Below are 17,434 nucleotides of genomic sequence, written 5' to 3' on the forward strand. Positions count from 1 at the left end.
TCTGATAGAACTGATGGAAGAAAAGATCCGAGGACTGAAGATGCAGGTGGAAAGTCTGGTTGAGTTTAGAAGGGGGTTTGAGTGGATTATGGAGCAAAGACATGAGGCAGCTGAAGGGAAAAGCTCAGACTTGCAGATGGAAGCAGGACTGAAGAACTCTGAGGGGAAACTGCTGGGTGAAGAAAATGGACAATGGAAGCATGTGACTAAGAGAACCTGGCAGAGGAAAAGATGGGCTAGCGAAGGAGAAATAGAGCTCAAGAACAGGTTTGCAGAGTTGGAAAACGAAGAAGGGGCTCAGCAGGTGGTCACTGAAGGTGGAAGGGCAAGGAAGAAGAGAAGAGCAGCTAGTCTTATAGGAAAAGGGGAAGAGTCAATGGAGACTACACCAAATATGAGCCCAGGAGGATACAGGATGGGTTGAAGAGGATTACAAGGGAGAATAGGAATGGAAAGAACTTGCAGCCAGAGGGAACAGGGGGTAGACTGGAGAATCGCACTGTCATCAGGAAAAGGCAGGTCTACGTGATCGAGGACTCCTTACTGAGAAGAATGGACAGGTCTGTAACCAGAGCTGATCCAGAGAATAGAAGGGTGTGCTGTCTTCCAGGTGCTAAGATACGGGATGTGGACTTGAGGTTGAAGAGGATCCTAAAGGGAGCGGGAAAGAATCCACTGATCATCCTTCATGTGGGAACAAATGATACGGCTAGATTCTCGCTGGAATGTATCAAGGGAGACTATGCCACGCTGGGGAAGACACTTAAGGAAATCTAGGCTCAGGTGATCTTCAGTGGGATTCTGCCTGTTCCTAGAGAAGGGCAACAAAGGTGTGACAAGATTATGACTATCAACAGATGGCTCAGGCCATGGTGCTATAAGGAGGGCTTTGGGATGTATGGCCACTGGGAGGCATTCATGGACAGAGGACTGTTCTCTCGGGATGGACTTCACCTAAGTAGGGAAGGAAATAGTCTTCTAGGATGGAGGCTGGTAAAACTGATTAAGAGAATTTGGGGGAGATGGCTGGGAGATGTCCAGGTAATCTCCACACTGGATTTTAGCATTGAGAGGGAAGAAATCAAAGTAAGAAAGGATACAGCTGTGAGTAGGAGAATGGACATAAGGAGGAAGAGCAGTGTGGATACAAGTCTAATAGATCATACTGGCTGTAGAATGTCTGTGCCTAATCGGGTAAAGAATGTGAGCGAGGCCAAACAGCAAAAATTAAAATGTTTGTACACCAATGTGAGGAGCCTAGGTAACAAAATGGAGGAACTAGAGCTACTGGTGCAGGAAGTGAAACTAGATATTATAGAGATAACAGAAACATGGTGGAATAGTAGTCATGACTGGACTACAGATATTGAAGGGTATGTGCTGTTTAGGAAAGGCAGAAATAAAGGTAAAGGTGGTGAAGTAGCATTGTATATCAATGATGAGGTAAAATGTAAAGAAATAAGAAGTGATGGAATGGATAAGACAGAGTCCGTCTGGGTAAATCACATTGGGGAAGAAAACTACTAGAGCCTTCTCTGTGATAGTGCTTGGGGTGTGCTATAGACCGCCGGGATCTAATTTGGATATGGATAGAGCCCTCTTTAATGTTTTTAATGAAGTAAATACTTCATTTTTTATACTTCAAATACTAATGAAAACTGCATGATCATGGGAGACTTTAACTTCCCAGATATAGAGTGGAGCACAAGTGCTAGTAATAATAATAAGGCTCAGATTTTCCTGGATGCGATAGCTGATGGATTCCTTCATCAAGTAGTTGCTGAACCGACAAGAGGGGATGCCATTGTAGATTTGGTTTTGGTGAGTAGTGAGGACCTCATAGAAGAAATAGTTGTAGGGGACAACCTTGGTTCAAGTGATCATGAGCTAATTCAGTTCAAACTGAATGGAAGGATAAACAAAAATAAATCAGCGATTAGAATTTTTGATTTCAAAATGGCTGACTTTCAAAAATTAAGGAAATTAGTTAGAGAATTGGATTGGACTGAAGAATTTATGGATCTAAAGGCAGAGGGGGCCTGGGATTACTTCAAGTCAAAGCTGCAGAAGCTATCGGAAGCCTGCATCCCAAGAAAGGGGAAAAAATTCATAGGAAGGAGTTGTAGACCAAGCTGAATGAGCAAGCATCTCGGAGAGGTGATTAAGAAAAAGCAGAAAGCATACAGGGAATTGAAGATGGGAGGGATCAGCAAGGAAAGCTACCTTATTGAGGTCAGAACATGTGGGGATAAAGTGAGAAAGGCTAAAAGTCAAATAGAGTTGGACCTTGCAAAGGGAATTAAAACCAATAGTAAAAGATTCTATAGCCATATAAATAAGAAGAAAACAAAGAAAGAAGAAGTGGGACCGCTAAACACTGAGGATGGAGTGGAGGGTAAGGATAATCTAGGCATGGCCTAATTTCTAAGCAAATACTTTGCCTCAGTCTTTAATGAGGCTAATGTGGATCTTGGGGATAATGGTAGCATGACAAATGGGAATGAGGATATGGAGGTAGATATTACCATATCTGAGGTAGAAGCAAAACTCGAACAGCTTAATGGGACTAAATCGGGGAGCCCAGATAATCTTCATCCAAGAATATTAAAGGAATTGGCACCCGAAATTGCAAGCCCATTAGCAAGAATTTTTAATGAATCTGTAAACTCAGGGGTTGTACCATATGACTGGAGAATTGCTAACATAGTTCCTATTTTTAAGAAAGGGGAAAAAAGTGATCTGCGTAACTACAGGCCTGTTAGTTTGACATCTGTAGTATGCAAGGTCTTGGAAAAAATTTTGAAGGAGAAAGTAGTTAAGGACATTGAGGTCAATGGTAAATGGGACAAAATATAACATGGTTTTACAAAAGGTAGATCGTGCCAAACCAATCTTATCTCCTTCTTTGAGAAAGTAACAGATTTTTTAGACAAAGGAAACGCAGTGGATCTAATTTACCTAGATTTCAGTAAGGCATTTGATACCGTGCCACATGGGGAATTATTAGTTAAATTGGAAAAGATGGGGATCAATATGAAAATTGAAAGGTGGATAAGGAATTGGTTAAAGGAGAGACTACAGTGGGTCATACTGAAAAGTGAACTGTCAGGCTGAAGGGAGGTTACCAGTGGGGTTCCTCAGAGATCGGTTTTGGGACCAATCTTATTTAATCTTTTTATTACTGACCTCGGCACAAAAAGTGGGAATGCGCTAATAAAGTCTGCAGATCACACAAAGCTGAGAGGTATTGCCAATACAGAGAAGGACCAGGATATCATACAGGAAGCTCTGGATGACCTTGTAAACTGGAGTAATAGGATGAAATTTAATAGTGAAAAGTGCAAGGTCATGCATTTAGGGATTAATAACAAGAATTTTAGTTATAAGCTGGGGACTCATCAATTAGAAGTAACGGAAGAGGAGAAGGACCTTGGAATATTGGTTGACCACAGGATGACTATAAGCCGCCAATGTGATATGGCTGTGAAAAAAGCTAATGCGGTCTTGGGATGCATCAGGCAAGGTATTTCCAGAAGAGATAAGGAGGTGTTAGTACTGTTATACAAGGCACTGGTGAGATCTCATCTGGAATACTGTGTGCAGTTCTGGTGTCTCATGTTTAAGAAGGATGAATTCAAACTGGAACAGCTACAGAGAAGGGCTACTAGGATGATCTGAGGAATGGAAAACCTGTCTTATGAAAGGAGACTCAAGGAGCTTGGCTTGTTTAGCCTTACCAAAAGAAGGCTGAGGTGAGATATGATTGCTCTCTATAAATATATCAGAGGGATAAATACCAGGGAGGGAGAGGAATTATTTAAGCTCAGTACCAATGTGTACACAAGAACAAATGGATATAAACTGGCCATCGGGAAGTTTAGAGTTGAAATTAGACGAAGGTTTCTAACCATCGAGGAGTGAAGTTCTGGAACAGCCTTCCAAGGGAAGCAGTGGAGGCAAAAGACTTATCTGGCTTCAAGATTAAACTCGATAAGTTTATGGAGGAAATGGTATGATGGGATAACATGATTTTGGCAATTAATTGATCTTTAACTATTCATGGTAAATAGGCCCAATGGCCTTTGATGGGATGTTAGATGGGGTGGGATCTAAGTTACTACAGAGAATTCTTTCCTGGGTATCTGGCTGGTGAATCTTGCCCACATGCTCAGGGTTCAGCTGATCACCATATTTGGGGTCAGGAAGGAATTTTCCTCCAAGGCAGATTGGAAGAGGCCCTGGGGGTTTTTCACCTTCCTCTGTAGCATGGGGCACGGGTCACTTGCTGGAGGCATCTCTGCACCTTGAAGCCTTTAAACCATGATTTGAAGACTTCAATAGCTCAGACATAGGTGGAGGTTTTTTGCAGGAGTGGGTGGGTGAGATTCTGTGGCCTGCATTGTGCAGGAGGTCAGACTAGATGATCATAATGGTCCCTTCTGACCTTAATATCTATGAATCTATGTATATATTTTTTCTCTTTCAAAGGCATAGTTGAAATGATAAATTTCTATAGCTTTACTTTTTCCCTGATGAGTTTGACAGTGTTATCAAATGTAAAATGGATGGGCTAAAATCTGACTGTGTGTGTGTCTCGTTTATATTGTTAAAATGAGCATAGTACATGCAAGTGCAAGGTACCCCTGGAGGCTAAGGCATTGTATTTATCCATGGAATGGGTACAGCACAGGCAGTGGCAGTGCAAGATTCCCTGAACTATTCATCAAGGTGACCCAGCTTGTACCTGGAAGGGTTAGCTCTATGGGGGAGATGGTAACTCAGTTTCCACATCCTTTTCAGTCCATGGCCTCTGTGCTGAGTCTGCCAACAAGGGTGCTCATTAACAAGGACTGTGACCTTGGTGAATGATTCAGATACAGAAAAAATAAACGGGGAGTACAAACTTGTTTCTCATACGTTGCTGAATAGCCACAAGAGGTAACAACTTTCAGTCACTACCAGCTTGTGTCAGACTGATACCAGCACCTAGAGATCTCAAAGCCTCAGATCCATCCCCTGAGCCATTGAGTTGCCCATTATGTTTCCATTTAAAAACTGTGGCTATACAAATTCCAACGGGGGAAAAGAAATAAACCCAGTACTTACGGCAGTTTTCTTGTGTGAAATTAACAAGTCCACAAGGCTATGGGGGGGAAAATGAAAAGATGATTAAGGGCCAAGAGCCCGAGCCAGCTCCCATTGGAAAATCCATGGGACTCTTTCCATTGACTCCCATGGGAACTGGATCAGGTGCCAAATCCTGAGCTCACTTAATCCTGCATAAATTCAAAGTAACAACCTTACAGTCTGTGCAGTTACTCAGGATGTACACTGGTGTACTTGACAGCAGGATCTTACCTAACGCTATAGTAGAAGTTTCCTATATTTCATTGGACTCTTAACCTTTTTCAAATGTATGAAGTAGATACATTCTGAACTGTTCATTTTGTATAATGTATCTGTGCATTAAGATCTATAAGATCATGGGACAGTCATTGGCCTGGTCAGTGCTGCTGGAGGAGTGGAGAGGGTGCTGGGGGAAACCTGATAGTCTCAGCAGGATTCTACAAGATGAGGGGAGCACTATTCTGTGAAGGGTATATTTCTGCACCTTGGAAAAGGAGCAGCAGGTGCCCCCTAGTTAGCTCATGCTATTGACTGCTGAGTGATCTTGCCTGAGTTGGACATGTGCCTTAGCTAGCAGACATGTGACAGACCTGCAATAACCTGGACAAAGCTTATGGAATTAAGATAAACATTATTGATTTAAGTTTAATAATTTGAGGGTCCGTTGTATTAAAAATGTAATTGTGTATGTGTTGTTGTGGAATTGTATGTAACTGCTTCAGGAGACTGACTTGTGCAATCTCTGGAAAGTACTAGGAACTTCAAAGGGCTTTGGGGGACAATATGTGTGAGGTTGATTTCCAAGCCAGTACTTGGGGGGGAAGAAAATGCTAAGGGAGGGGCAAATTTGCATTTCCCTTCTCCCAAGTTACTTTGCTGTTTACCCTGGAAGTGTGTGTGCTTCGGTCAAGGCTTCTTTTGCCCTCTTTCCTCACTCTAGCACACCCGTATAAGAGGGCAGGGTCTAGCCCGAAGTCCCTTTTGAGGTTCTGTAAACTAGTCCAAATCACATAACTGAGAAAAGAGTTTTAATGTTTAAATTGTTTGCAAAACTTTTGCCTGGTTTAAATCCATATTAAAAAATTGTTTCTAAGTCCTTGGTTATTTATTTCACACAGGGCTGTAATTGTTTTACTGCAGCAAGTACATGAAGGAAGCTTTCCTTCAATGGCTAGTAGCAAACTCTGTACAGTCAATGCTTCTTCAATGGAAAAAAATGAAACTGTTAACTACATGCAGCATGCACTTAGGTTTTAGAAATGAGATGATTACATACAGCCATGGCTATGGTGCCCTTTGGTCCTTTGGTGCCCTGGAACAAATTTAACAGCGGGTTAGAAAATCACTCTCATACTAAGAGCAGGAACATATTTAATATATATTTAATGATGACAAAGGCCCTAGGAAAAAACCAGGCATTTCTGTGTTAGTGCACGTGTTGTTTTCTTGACAACTATTTATGACTTTCCAATGTGATTGCCCAGAATATTTCCCGACATGGATGTCTGTAGACTGTTGCACAGTTGGGATGAAGACTGTCACTTTGACGTACTTTCTCCAATGAGTTTTTCCTGCATGTTACCTAAATTCAGCATTTGCTGCTGCTGTGAAGTGCCATCATTCAGGATTATATTAGTTTCCAACGTTCTTGCTAGTAGAGGGTGTCACGGTTCAGATATATCTGCACATTCGACCCCTCTCAGTATGCAAGTGCAACCCTGCCAGGTGACAGACCTCTTGCCTTCGCCTCTCTGGAGTGGAATCCCACGATTCTCCCCTTCTCAGACAAGGTGCTGGGGTATAGCACCTTGTGTACCAATCCTGATTGTTTAGCAGGCCCAACTGTATTTTGCTGCCCCGCAAGACTCCCCTTGAGGAACTCTGACTTGTGTGTGAAATAGGGACCCAAACAGCCTTTTCAGAACAAAGTATTGCTTAATCTTATCTGCAGGAACACAGCATAATAAGAAAAGGGGTTTAACAGAACAGTCTGCATGCTTCTGTCTTACCTAAAGTGTAGGCAGGCCTATATATCCAAACACTCCTACCTCCGGGACTGGGTGGACATTCTGTACCCCTGCAATCTCTGCCTCTCTTTCTCCTCATTTTCAGGGGCTCATGTTTTTACTCACTCTAAAGTTCTTTGTTTCAGCATCTGAATGGAATTCCCCTGCCTCTGTGTCAAGCCAGGCATGTTGAACCCAGCATGTCAGAGGTAATCTTTAAAGGGATCAACACCTGTATTGTCTCTAAGTATCAGTGAATGTGTAGCTACCAGCAATGTTTGCCCACTTTCCTGTCTACATGCAAACTAACCCATGCCTAAATTTACCCATAAGTAATTATATAGCAAACACCACAGGAACAATAAAACCAGTGGATGGAACATATAATATTTGGAAAATATTACAGGCAGCTCCCTTCCTTCATAGAGGGATCCCCTGTCCTGGCTCCCCACAAGGATCCTGCTCCAGTGTGAGGCAGCAGACTCCCTTAAGGACAAAACAGGGAGGATTGATTGAAAACAAAGTGATTTAAGTCACCAATTTTAATCATTATCTAAAATCATCAAGGAGGAAACCTTAATTTAAATAACTGATTTTAATCTGGGTTTGCAACTGTATTTAAAGAAGGGTTCATTTAGTTGGTTGGTAACCATTACATGTTGCTTTGCAACTCAGGATAGCCTTTACGCTAAATTTGGTACTTCTCTTTGCTAACCAGGAGGATACACAATCGCTACACACATTTTTAAGCAATTATACCGATTAACATACATTTATTCGGATTTTTTATTTTTGCATTTCTCATTATTTTTTTAAATGGTGAATGATATAACTCTTATTTCCTAAAGTAACTTCATTCTTTCTTTAGGGAGGCAGTGTGGGGTAGTGATGAGAGCACTACACTAGGACTCAAAAAACCTGTGTTCTAGTCTTAGCTCAGCAACTGGTCCTGCTGGGTGACCTCCATGTCTCAGTCCCACCTGTGACTTGCACTCCATATGTTTTATGGAAATATGCTTATGAGTGTGAACAGGATGTAACTGGAAAATGCTTTATGCAAAAGGTCTCTTGTAAGGTATCATTAAAAAGCTTACAATCTACTGAGTGTGTTCATCCTATTTGTATGACTGTATCATTCTTGTACCTAAAACTAGAAATATGAAGTATTACTCTGAGGTCCTATTGTAATTATACAAAGTGTGGGCCATTAATGGTGGCTTAGGATCTTGATCGCTCCCATTAACTAGAACAATTGGTTGTAAATGGCTCTGTTTACTTGTAAGCCTTCCTGTGTCTCTGTAAGTCAGGCCAGAAAGAACGGAGGCTTGGGGCCTCACAGGACAAGTGACCAGGCCACCTGGTACTGGAATCCATCTTAAACCTGGTGCTTTTCCATTAAGAAGGAGGGGTGGGGACCCAGAGAGACAAAAGATTCCCGCCTTGTGCCAAAGCTATAAAAGGGGGGTGGAACAGAACAAAGGGGGCTGCCAGTCATGAGAAATCCCCTAGTTACCACCTGAGCTGGAACTAACAAGAACTGTACCGAGGAAAGGATTAGGCCCAGACTAAGAAGGAGTCTAGTCTGTGAAAGAAGCTTATTGGAACATCTCTGAGGGTGAGATTTACCTGTATTCAGTTTGTTAAATGTATTAGGCTTAGACTTGCGTGTTTTCTTTTATTTTGCTTGGTAACTTACTTTGTTTTGTCTGTTATTACTTGAAACCACTTAAATCCTACTTTTTATATGTAATAAAATCACTTTTATTTATTAATTAACCCAGAGTAAGTGATTAATACCTGGGGGAGCAAACAGCTGTGCATATCTCTCTATCAGTAGTAAAGGGGGTGGACAATTTATGAGTTTACCCTGTATAAACTTTATACAGAGTAAAACAGATTTATTTGGGGTTTGGATCCCATTGGGAACTGGGTGTCTGGGTGCTGGAGATGGTTGACTTGCTGAGCAGTTTTTGGTTAAAGTCTGAAGCTTTGGGGGCATGGACTAGACCTGGGTCTGTGTTGCAGCAAACTAGGGTGCCTGGCTCAACAAGGCAGGGTTCTGGAGTTCCAAGCTGACAGGGAAAACGGGCTCATAGGTAGTTTCAGCACATCAGGTAACAGTCCCAAGGTGGTCTCTGTGACCGAATCCATCACACCCCCCATTTGTAAAATAGAGATAATGATGCTTATCTCCTTATAAAGTGTTTTGAAATCTATCGATGAAAAGTGCTATGTAAGAGCTAGCTATTCTTCTCAGCAGTTGGTATAACCACTGAAACATGTTTATTGGCTAATACATGGTTCATTTTTTCACTTGGGATTTGTGTCAAACTGTATTTAGCTGGAAATAGGAATTCAATTTAAAATATACCAAAAAAGCACTATTTTTATTTGTTAATTAAAACTATCTTATGTGTTGGGAACATAAGAAATAGAAGTAGATTTATCAAAACATGTAAAATAATAGAGTTATTACACAAAGGTGGTATTAATTTAGTCAGTGAATTCACAGATTGTTTTGGGTTATCACAGACCAGATTTTCAAAGGTATTTAGGTGCTTAAAGATGCAGATAGGCACTTTTAAAAATCTTACTAGACACCTAAAAAGATTATAATATTCATAAAATATTACAGACAGTAAAGAGCTCAATTAAGTGCCTAACTCCCATTGAAATAAATGATATTCCCCCCAATTGTGTACATAATTAAAAAAGCAGCACTGTTTAATATTTGAGGTGGCCTCATTGATGCCGCATTGTATGTATGTATTTAAACAATTTCAATAGACTATAGTAAATTTTGGCCTTAACACAAGTTGTCATAATTTCACATTTAATTTTAGACACGTTTGTTTTTTAAAATAAAAGTGTGTTTAAGTTAAATAAAAATCCAATTTTGAAATTTTTCAATCAATTTTTATCTTCCCTGGGAGAGAAAAGATTGGGGAAGGTACAATTCTGCCCTCAGTTAAACCCATGCCATTCCATGGCCTCCAGCAGGTTTTCTTGGGCATAACTGAGGGCAGGATACATCTGTCTATTCATGCTTGACTCGTGAACTACATTTTATTGTGAGCAGCATTGTCAAATGCATCATTAATCCCAAATCCCAAGGTTAATATTCAGTTTTTAAATGTGGTACCTGTGGTCCTGGAGGCCTTTGATCCCCTGGATTTCCCTCTGAACCTGGAAATCCAGCATTTCCCTAAAAATAGAAACTCAAGAATAGTTATCAAGTCAAATTTTCAGTTGATTCAATGTTTATAAGGACAGACATGGGGACAGATCCATCGCCGACGAACATCTCCATAGCTTCATTGAAATCCAGTTGAGGAGCTGGCTACTGCAATTTAAATAAAGACGGTGTAATATACAATATAGAACAGCCCTCAGAAGTAATAGAAATCAGTGAAGAACATTAATGATTGAGATCATCATACCTCTTAGACCTTGAAGCAATAAAGTAATGAGACTGATTTTCAATCCCTTTCTGACTAGGGGCCACTAAACTCTAGAAACTTTATTCAAGACCCCCTTAACATATACTTATCAGAAAGAGTAAGAACATTATAGTTACCCTTTTTCCTCTAATTCCTTTGGACCCTCTATCTCCTTGACTGCCTGGATCACCATCTTCTCCCTACAAGTGAATCAAAACCAGAATCTCTGTAGTGAAGAACACACAGACAAAAATATAGACACACACAGTACAAAGCAACATCTACCAAAATCAGAAAATATCCATTTTATTGTACGTGTGGACCGGGATATCCTGGGAATCCAGATTCTCCCTGGTATCGGGAAAAAAAACAGACCTTAAAACTTTATTAACCTTTTCACTGCTCCTTATTTGAAGATGATATTTTTTAATCAGAAAAAAATTAAAGATTTCTTAGTTACAGTCAATTTAATTTACAACAGCCATTTCTCAGCCTCAAATGGCACCAGTCCATTCTGCCCATTTAAATCTACAGCAATTTAAATATTTCCAATGTTTTTTATTTCTCTTCTAATTACTATTTATACATTTTTTTGTTTCATTTTTAGTGAAATTAAGTGGAATTCTATTTTAGTGATCATATGACCATTGTATATGGTTCAAATCTCACTTTCCAGGAGCTGTTTCCTAATGGTACCAGTGTGTTGGCCCCTCCCTTATATCAATCAAAGGGGCATTCAGGTTCAAGGGATAGATCAGAAGTAGGGTTGTTTTGTTGTCATGTTTATGTTTACTCAAAGAAAGGAAATCATTTCACAATCTTTTGTGTGCTATTTGTCGGCAGGTAAGAAATGTAATAGCTTCCGTGACTACCAGTCAGAGCTAAAGTACATCCTTTCCTGACCAAGAAACTAGCAGAATTCACTCTGTGTCTTTGTAAGATTGTCCCATGCATGTGTCTGATTTAGGAAGCTCACTCTTCTGAATCTGGACACAGTGATTATTCTCACACAACCATCAAAATGGACGGTTGCCCAAGAGATCCTTCAAACATGATTCTACCACAACTATTTATTTCCATGGTAGACTTGTTTTCCTAAGGCATTGCATTTAATGAAGTGTAAGTTAGTTAGTGAACCTATACAATTTATTGTAACCTTTGTAGATGACTATATTTAAGGTTGTTCCCTTTGTTGTTAGGAGGATCCCAACCTTTTTTGGATTAGATTCTGTCTCCGCTTTGGCCAGGCACACCATGAGGGAGAAAGGAAATAAGGAACCTTGTATGGCTCACAGAAGGTTCAGAAATGGCCAAGCTCACCTAGTGATTAGGCAGATTGCTATCCATTTACTCCCCCAAATGGTGGGAAAGGGTGGGGAATGGATGGAGCCCTGGATCCCCCTTCTGCTGTGGAACTCATGGCCGCAGGAAGTTGTTGAGGGCAAGAACTGTTCAAAAAGGAACTGGATATTTACACTGGTAACAAGAATATCCAGAGTTAACATATTTAATAAGATTTTTGCAAGGGATATTAAATCTCATGCTTCAGAACTAATCTCTAGCACTTAGAGAGAAGGATGAGATGTTTGGACAGATTACCTCACTTCTGCCTACTACAGGGTTTAAACCAGTGGTTCTGAAACTTTTTTTTACCGGTGACCCATTTCACATAGCAAGCCTCTGAATGCGACCCCCCCTTATAAATTAAGTTTTTATATATTTAATACCATTATAAATGCTGGAGGCAAAGCAGGATTTGGGGCGGATGCTGATAGCTCAAGACTCCCATGTAATAGCCCCATGACCCCCGAGGGGTCCCAATCCCCAGTTTGAGAACCCCTGGCTTAAACCTTCCTATGGAGCATTTGGTGCTGGTCACAGGCAGGGATAGGACACTGGACTAGATGGACCTTGGGTCTGATCCAGTCTGGCAATTCCTTTATTCCTTGTTTCATGTACAGCATGCTGGATAATAACATGAAAGGATTCCATGCTTGGGGCGGATGCTGACAGCTCAAGACTCCCATGTAATAGCCCCATGACCCCCGAGGGGTCCCAATCCCCAGTTTGAGAACCCCTGGCCTAAACCTTCCTATGGAGCATTTGGTGCTGGTCACAGGCAGGGATAGGACACTGGACTAGATGGACCTTGGGTCTGATCCAGTCTGGCAATTCCTTTATTCCTTGTTTCATGTACAGCATGCTGGATAATAACATGAAAGGATTCCATGCTTGGGGCGGATGCTGACAGCTCAAGACTCCCATGTAATAGCCCCATGACCCCCGAGGGGTCCCAATCCCCAGTTTGAGAACCCCTGGCTTAAACCTTCCTATGGAGCATTTGGTGCTGGTCACAGGCAGGGATAGGACACTGGACTAGATGGACCTTGGGTCTGATCCAGTCTGGCAATTCCTTTATTCCTTGTTTCATGTACAGCATGCTGGATAATAACATGAAAGGATTCCATGCTTGTAAAACTACACTGGCTCTTTATGAAGAGAGCTATGATATTGACAGTGATATTGCAACGGCAGCTAGAATTCTAGCCAGGAGCACAGCAAATGACTTCCAGTGCCTCCTCCAAACTCTTCCCTCCTGCAACCCATGCTCCTCCCTCCAAGCAGGTTGCTATATTACTAAGTAAAGCTAAATTGCAATAAGCATGTCCACATAAGGTTTTGAACCAGTTTAAATCTTTTTTAAACAGATTTCAGTTCAATAAGAGAGATGCCCAAGACAAGGCCCAAGGTAGCTATCAAGGAGTTAAGTGATTTAACCAATAGAAATGTATTCAGAACTTCCAGGGAACAATTTCTATTGGAGCTGTCATTATCACCCTTAAGAGAGCTCAGGCTAACTGCAGCAGACTGGTAAAAACAGATAATTATTTAGCTGAAGTATGCCTAGCATAAAATTATGAAGGAGTTTTCTCTTTCTCTTAATGAAAGAAAAGACTCAAGGGGGAGGGGAGAAGGAGGGGTGGGGTTAGGAAACTTTGCTAAGAAGAAAAGATACCAGGAAGATGGCACCTGGTATGCCATTTGTTTACATATGAACTAAAAGGAATTATTAATGCATGCTTAGATCAAGACTGAGAAGATTCAGAGTGTTGTTTGTGCACAACACACTATCTAACATTGAATGTGAGGTGTATCAATATTAACAGCTAACATGGGTATGCTTGTCGGTTCTTTCTATATTTTTCAAAAACTTCCTTCCCAACCTTTGTCCTTCCTTTTATTTCTTTTTTTGTATGGCCTTTAAGTAGAACAGTTGTTGGGGATTAACTAGATAAAAATTTTACACAGAAGAAAGCAGATGCAGTGGAGCAAGTTCTGAGATTGATACTCATCTATTCCCCTCAGATTTATTTTTGGAAAATATTATTATAATATTGTCTGTTGATAGACTTTCTTATTTCTTAAAGCCAGTTTTCAGTGGATGGTGTCCAGAAATCTTTTATCATCTTTTGTTGTATGCAGGGTTTTCTGTTTATTCCAATCTATAAATATGCATAATGATTGGAACGAATATTATGGGATTTTTATTTATTTTGAAAAAGTATTATAAAATTTTATAGTCAGATTATTTTTCAAATGGGTCCCTGCAAAGTTACACATTTTTTGTTAGCAAATCATTGCTATCTCTCGATGTACTCGGGAAAGGGAATTGAGCGAGAGCGTGTAACAAGCTGGTTTTGCTCATATTTCCCCCTTTCTGTCTCCACATCCAAAACAAAACAAAAAAACAACTACTAAATACAAATATCTGGGGAGAAGTTCACAGCTTAGCGGACCAGAGCCTCAACTAGTGCAGAGGAGTTATCCATTGATTCCAATGGAGCTACGCAGAATTCTATCAACTTTGGACCTGGTCCTTACTTTAGATCTTTTATTGTAAATAATTTCTATATTTTTAGAAGAGATTATTTAATTATTTTTGTAAATAAATATTAACTTAGGGCTAGATGGTCCCTAGCTCTTTCTTGCTGAGCATAAGTGCATGGGGATGTAAGTTCCCTCTCCCTCTCTCCTCTGATACCCTTGCTCAACCAAGTAATGGCTCCTCAGATAGCTACTGCTCTCCAGCCACCACAGACAGGGAAGCAGCTTGACCAATACTTCCCTCGATGAACAAATTGGTTGGATGGAGCAGGGAATGGGAAGAGCCTTGGCTCTGCCCTCCACATACCAGCTAGAGTGGCTGGTTGGGTGCACTGGGGGGAGGAGAAATAAGCTGTATCCCAAAAGTCAGTGCAATAAACTGATTCCCCCATCTTACCCCCACAACAAGGAAGGAATGGTGTCTGCACCAAAGCAGTGTCCCAGGAGCCACTATGCCAGAACTGGAGGTAACTACCACTACTGCAGCTCCAAATTCAGAAAGCCTGATACAAAGGTACATATAACCGGGGATGGGATTAGCCTCTCGCATTCTGGGGAGGGACTCAGACAGTGTCCGAAATTTCCTTTGTCACAACAAATAAATGACTGGTTATTTATTATTAGGCATGACATTCCATGACAAAGACCTCTGCTTGATCTCACCTTTGCTCCTTTGCTTCCTGCAGGACCATACCCATTATTGCCATCTGGGCCCTGCATAGGTTGGAAAAGATACTGTTGGTTAGTTTCAAATGTAGAGTTAGCTGTAAATTCAATACTCCACTGGCCTAAAGGAGCACTCATGATTTTGAGACCTTAGAAGCTATGGCTGATTATGTAGTGGAGGGTGTAACAGACACAGTCTAGCAGCTATGGCAAAAGCCACCAAGAGATGATACAGCCTAAGGCCAATATCCTCCTCTCCAATCTACAGGGCACCTCACTTATATTTTCTCTCTTCCTCCAAGGGTCTGAGAGCAAAATTCTTCACTCCAATTCACAATGAGAGAAGAATTTTTCCCTGGAAGTCTCGAAAAGAATTTACAATAGGTCCAGTACAGAGATTGCATCTTGACTGGCATATTCATTTGCCTGGACTCCATACCAAATAAATATGATTGTAAGATAGTTGCTTGAAAATGAGAATAAGTTCTTTTGTCTGATGGGTGGCTGAAAAAGCGCAAGTATCTTCCTTGCAACAAAATAAAGATACATAGACACTAAGACCAGAACACACCACTGATGATCATCTAGCCCGACCTTCAGCATAACCCAGCCAAGAAGGCTGTGACATTAATGAGAAGACTGAAAACTGAGCAAAAAGATTTTAAAATATCCTAAATGGACAAAAATAGAATGAAAAAGAAAATGAGATGAACTGCAAGGCCTCACAATTCCCAGCAGTCAACACAGAGAACCTGAATAGGAAGAGCAAGACTTACAGGCGTGCCCCTTGGGCCAGTGGGTCCCAGCAGACTCATCTCACCAGGATCTCCAGGTTCACCCTATTATAATTTAAATACAAAAGAGATTACACTTTTTATATTTGACTTACCAAGGAGTATTTTGATTTTAGTACAAAGGAGTTAGTCACTGGGGTAAGAGTTGCGCTTGCATTTTCTGTAGATTAAAAGATGTAAATCGTAAAAGTTCAATAGCAGTCCAGATTCAAAGCTTTTATGGGGGCTTCTTCTCATAGGAACTGGAAGGCACAGATCGAGTCAGACAATGCTGTGTGCACACATGCAGCCAATCCCATAGGCCTTACTCTGGCAAAACTCCCATTGTTACCAGTGGCAATACTGCCTGAATAAGGACAGCGAAATATACCAAACACAATAGAAACCTGACTGGAACTCTACTGGCATGAAACACAAGTGATGTCAGAGTGAATTGAATTATTCAGCTTGTCATTGTAAAGTATGCTCTTCGTTATGTTCTTGGTTCTAGTTGGATTCCTTTCCACTATCTCATGATGCAGTTTATTCCAGCAAGAACCACACCAACTAAATAATAAAGCCAGACTTAGGAGACTGAGTGTGGCACAGCACTTCTTAGATGGTGACTTATTCCAGTAGGAAGCAGCATTATCTGGTGGCTACAGGCTGGAGACAGGGAGTTAAAATTTCTAGATTCTATTCCCAGCTTTGGTCTTCTCACTTCCACTATCTTAACCTCAATCTATCTCTGTACAAATTGAGTTTAACAATACCTACTTCAGAGAAGTTGGGAGGCTGAGTTAAGTAATACTGGTAAAGTACTTTGAAATCCTTGGATGAAACACCATGTATAAATGATACTGTTGCTTTTCTTTAATAGATTTAGACTGCATATCAAAGACATAACCACAGGTAATTCAATGAAAGGAAAGGAGGGGCTAAAAAGTCTTAAAAAGAAACAAATCATAAATCAAAACCTCCTAATGTGATATCAGACTAAAAATGTGGATTTCAATCCATTTGGTCTAACATCCTCTTGACCTAATCATCCCCACAGTACTCATGCTTGGTGGATTCCAACGTGATGGCCACTGTCTTGCTTGACACAAAAGGGATTGATTCAAGGACCGCCAGCAGTAAAACCATAAACTGCAACAGCTTGAGCTAAAGAGCCAAGGATTTCTTGTTGGGGTTATAGTGGACACATATCTTCTGCAGATTGAGCACAGAGGGGGAACTATAACACACATCTATGGGTTACCCCTGCACCCCAGCATGCAGGAGCTTTTTGTGAGTGACCCACGCCAAGATGGGAACCAAGGCATCTAGTGGTTAGAACAAGAAATGGGAAGTCAGGTTCCACATGTATCATCCTACTGTAGCTCTGCCACTGATTGGGCAACCTCGAATAAGTCACTTAGGGCCTGAGCCTCAAATATATTTAGGTACCTAACTCCCATTGAATCAGAGAGTTAAAGTGCCTAAACACACTGGACCTAAGCTTTGCTGCCTATATTTATCCATATGTAAACTATAC

General features: G+C 40.9%; 1 protein-coding gene across 1 annotated transcript in view; it reads right to left on the reverse strand.

Annotated features, from left to right (window-relative positions):
* LOC119850867 (collagen alpha-4(VI) chain-like) overlaps positions 1-17,434 on the reverse strand; it is a 91,987-nt gene that overhangs the window by 25,415 nt on the left and 49,138 nt on the right. Inside the window, 7 exon segments of the mRNA XM_043507126.1 lie at positions 5,107-5,143; positions 6,404-6,439; positions 10,276-10,338; positions 10,711-10,773; positions 10,889-10,924; positions 15,122-15,172; positions 15,901-15,963. Of these exon segments, the coding sequence (XP_043363061.1) occupies positions 5,107-5,143; positions 6,404-6,439; positions 10,276-10,338; positions 10,711-10,773; positions 10,889-10,924; positions 15,122-15,172; positions 15,901-15,963 (349 nt within the window).

The sequence above is a fragment of the Dermochelys coriacea genome, chromosome 2 (genome assembly GCF_009764565.3).
Source record: "Dermochelys coriacea isolate rDerCor1 chromosome 2, rDerCor1.pri.v4, whole genome shotgun sequence".
NCBI lineage: Eukaryota > Metazoa > Chordata > Testudines > Dermochelyidae > Dermochelys > Dermochelys coriacea.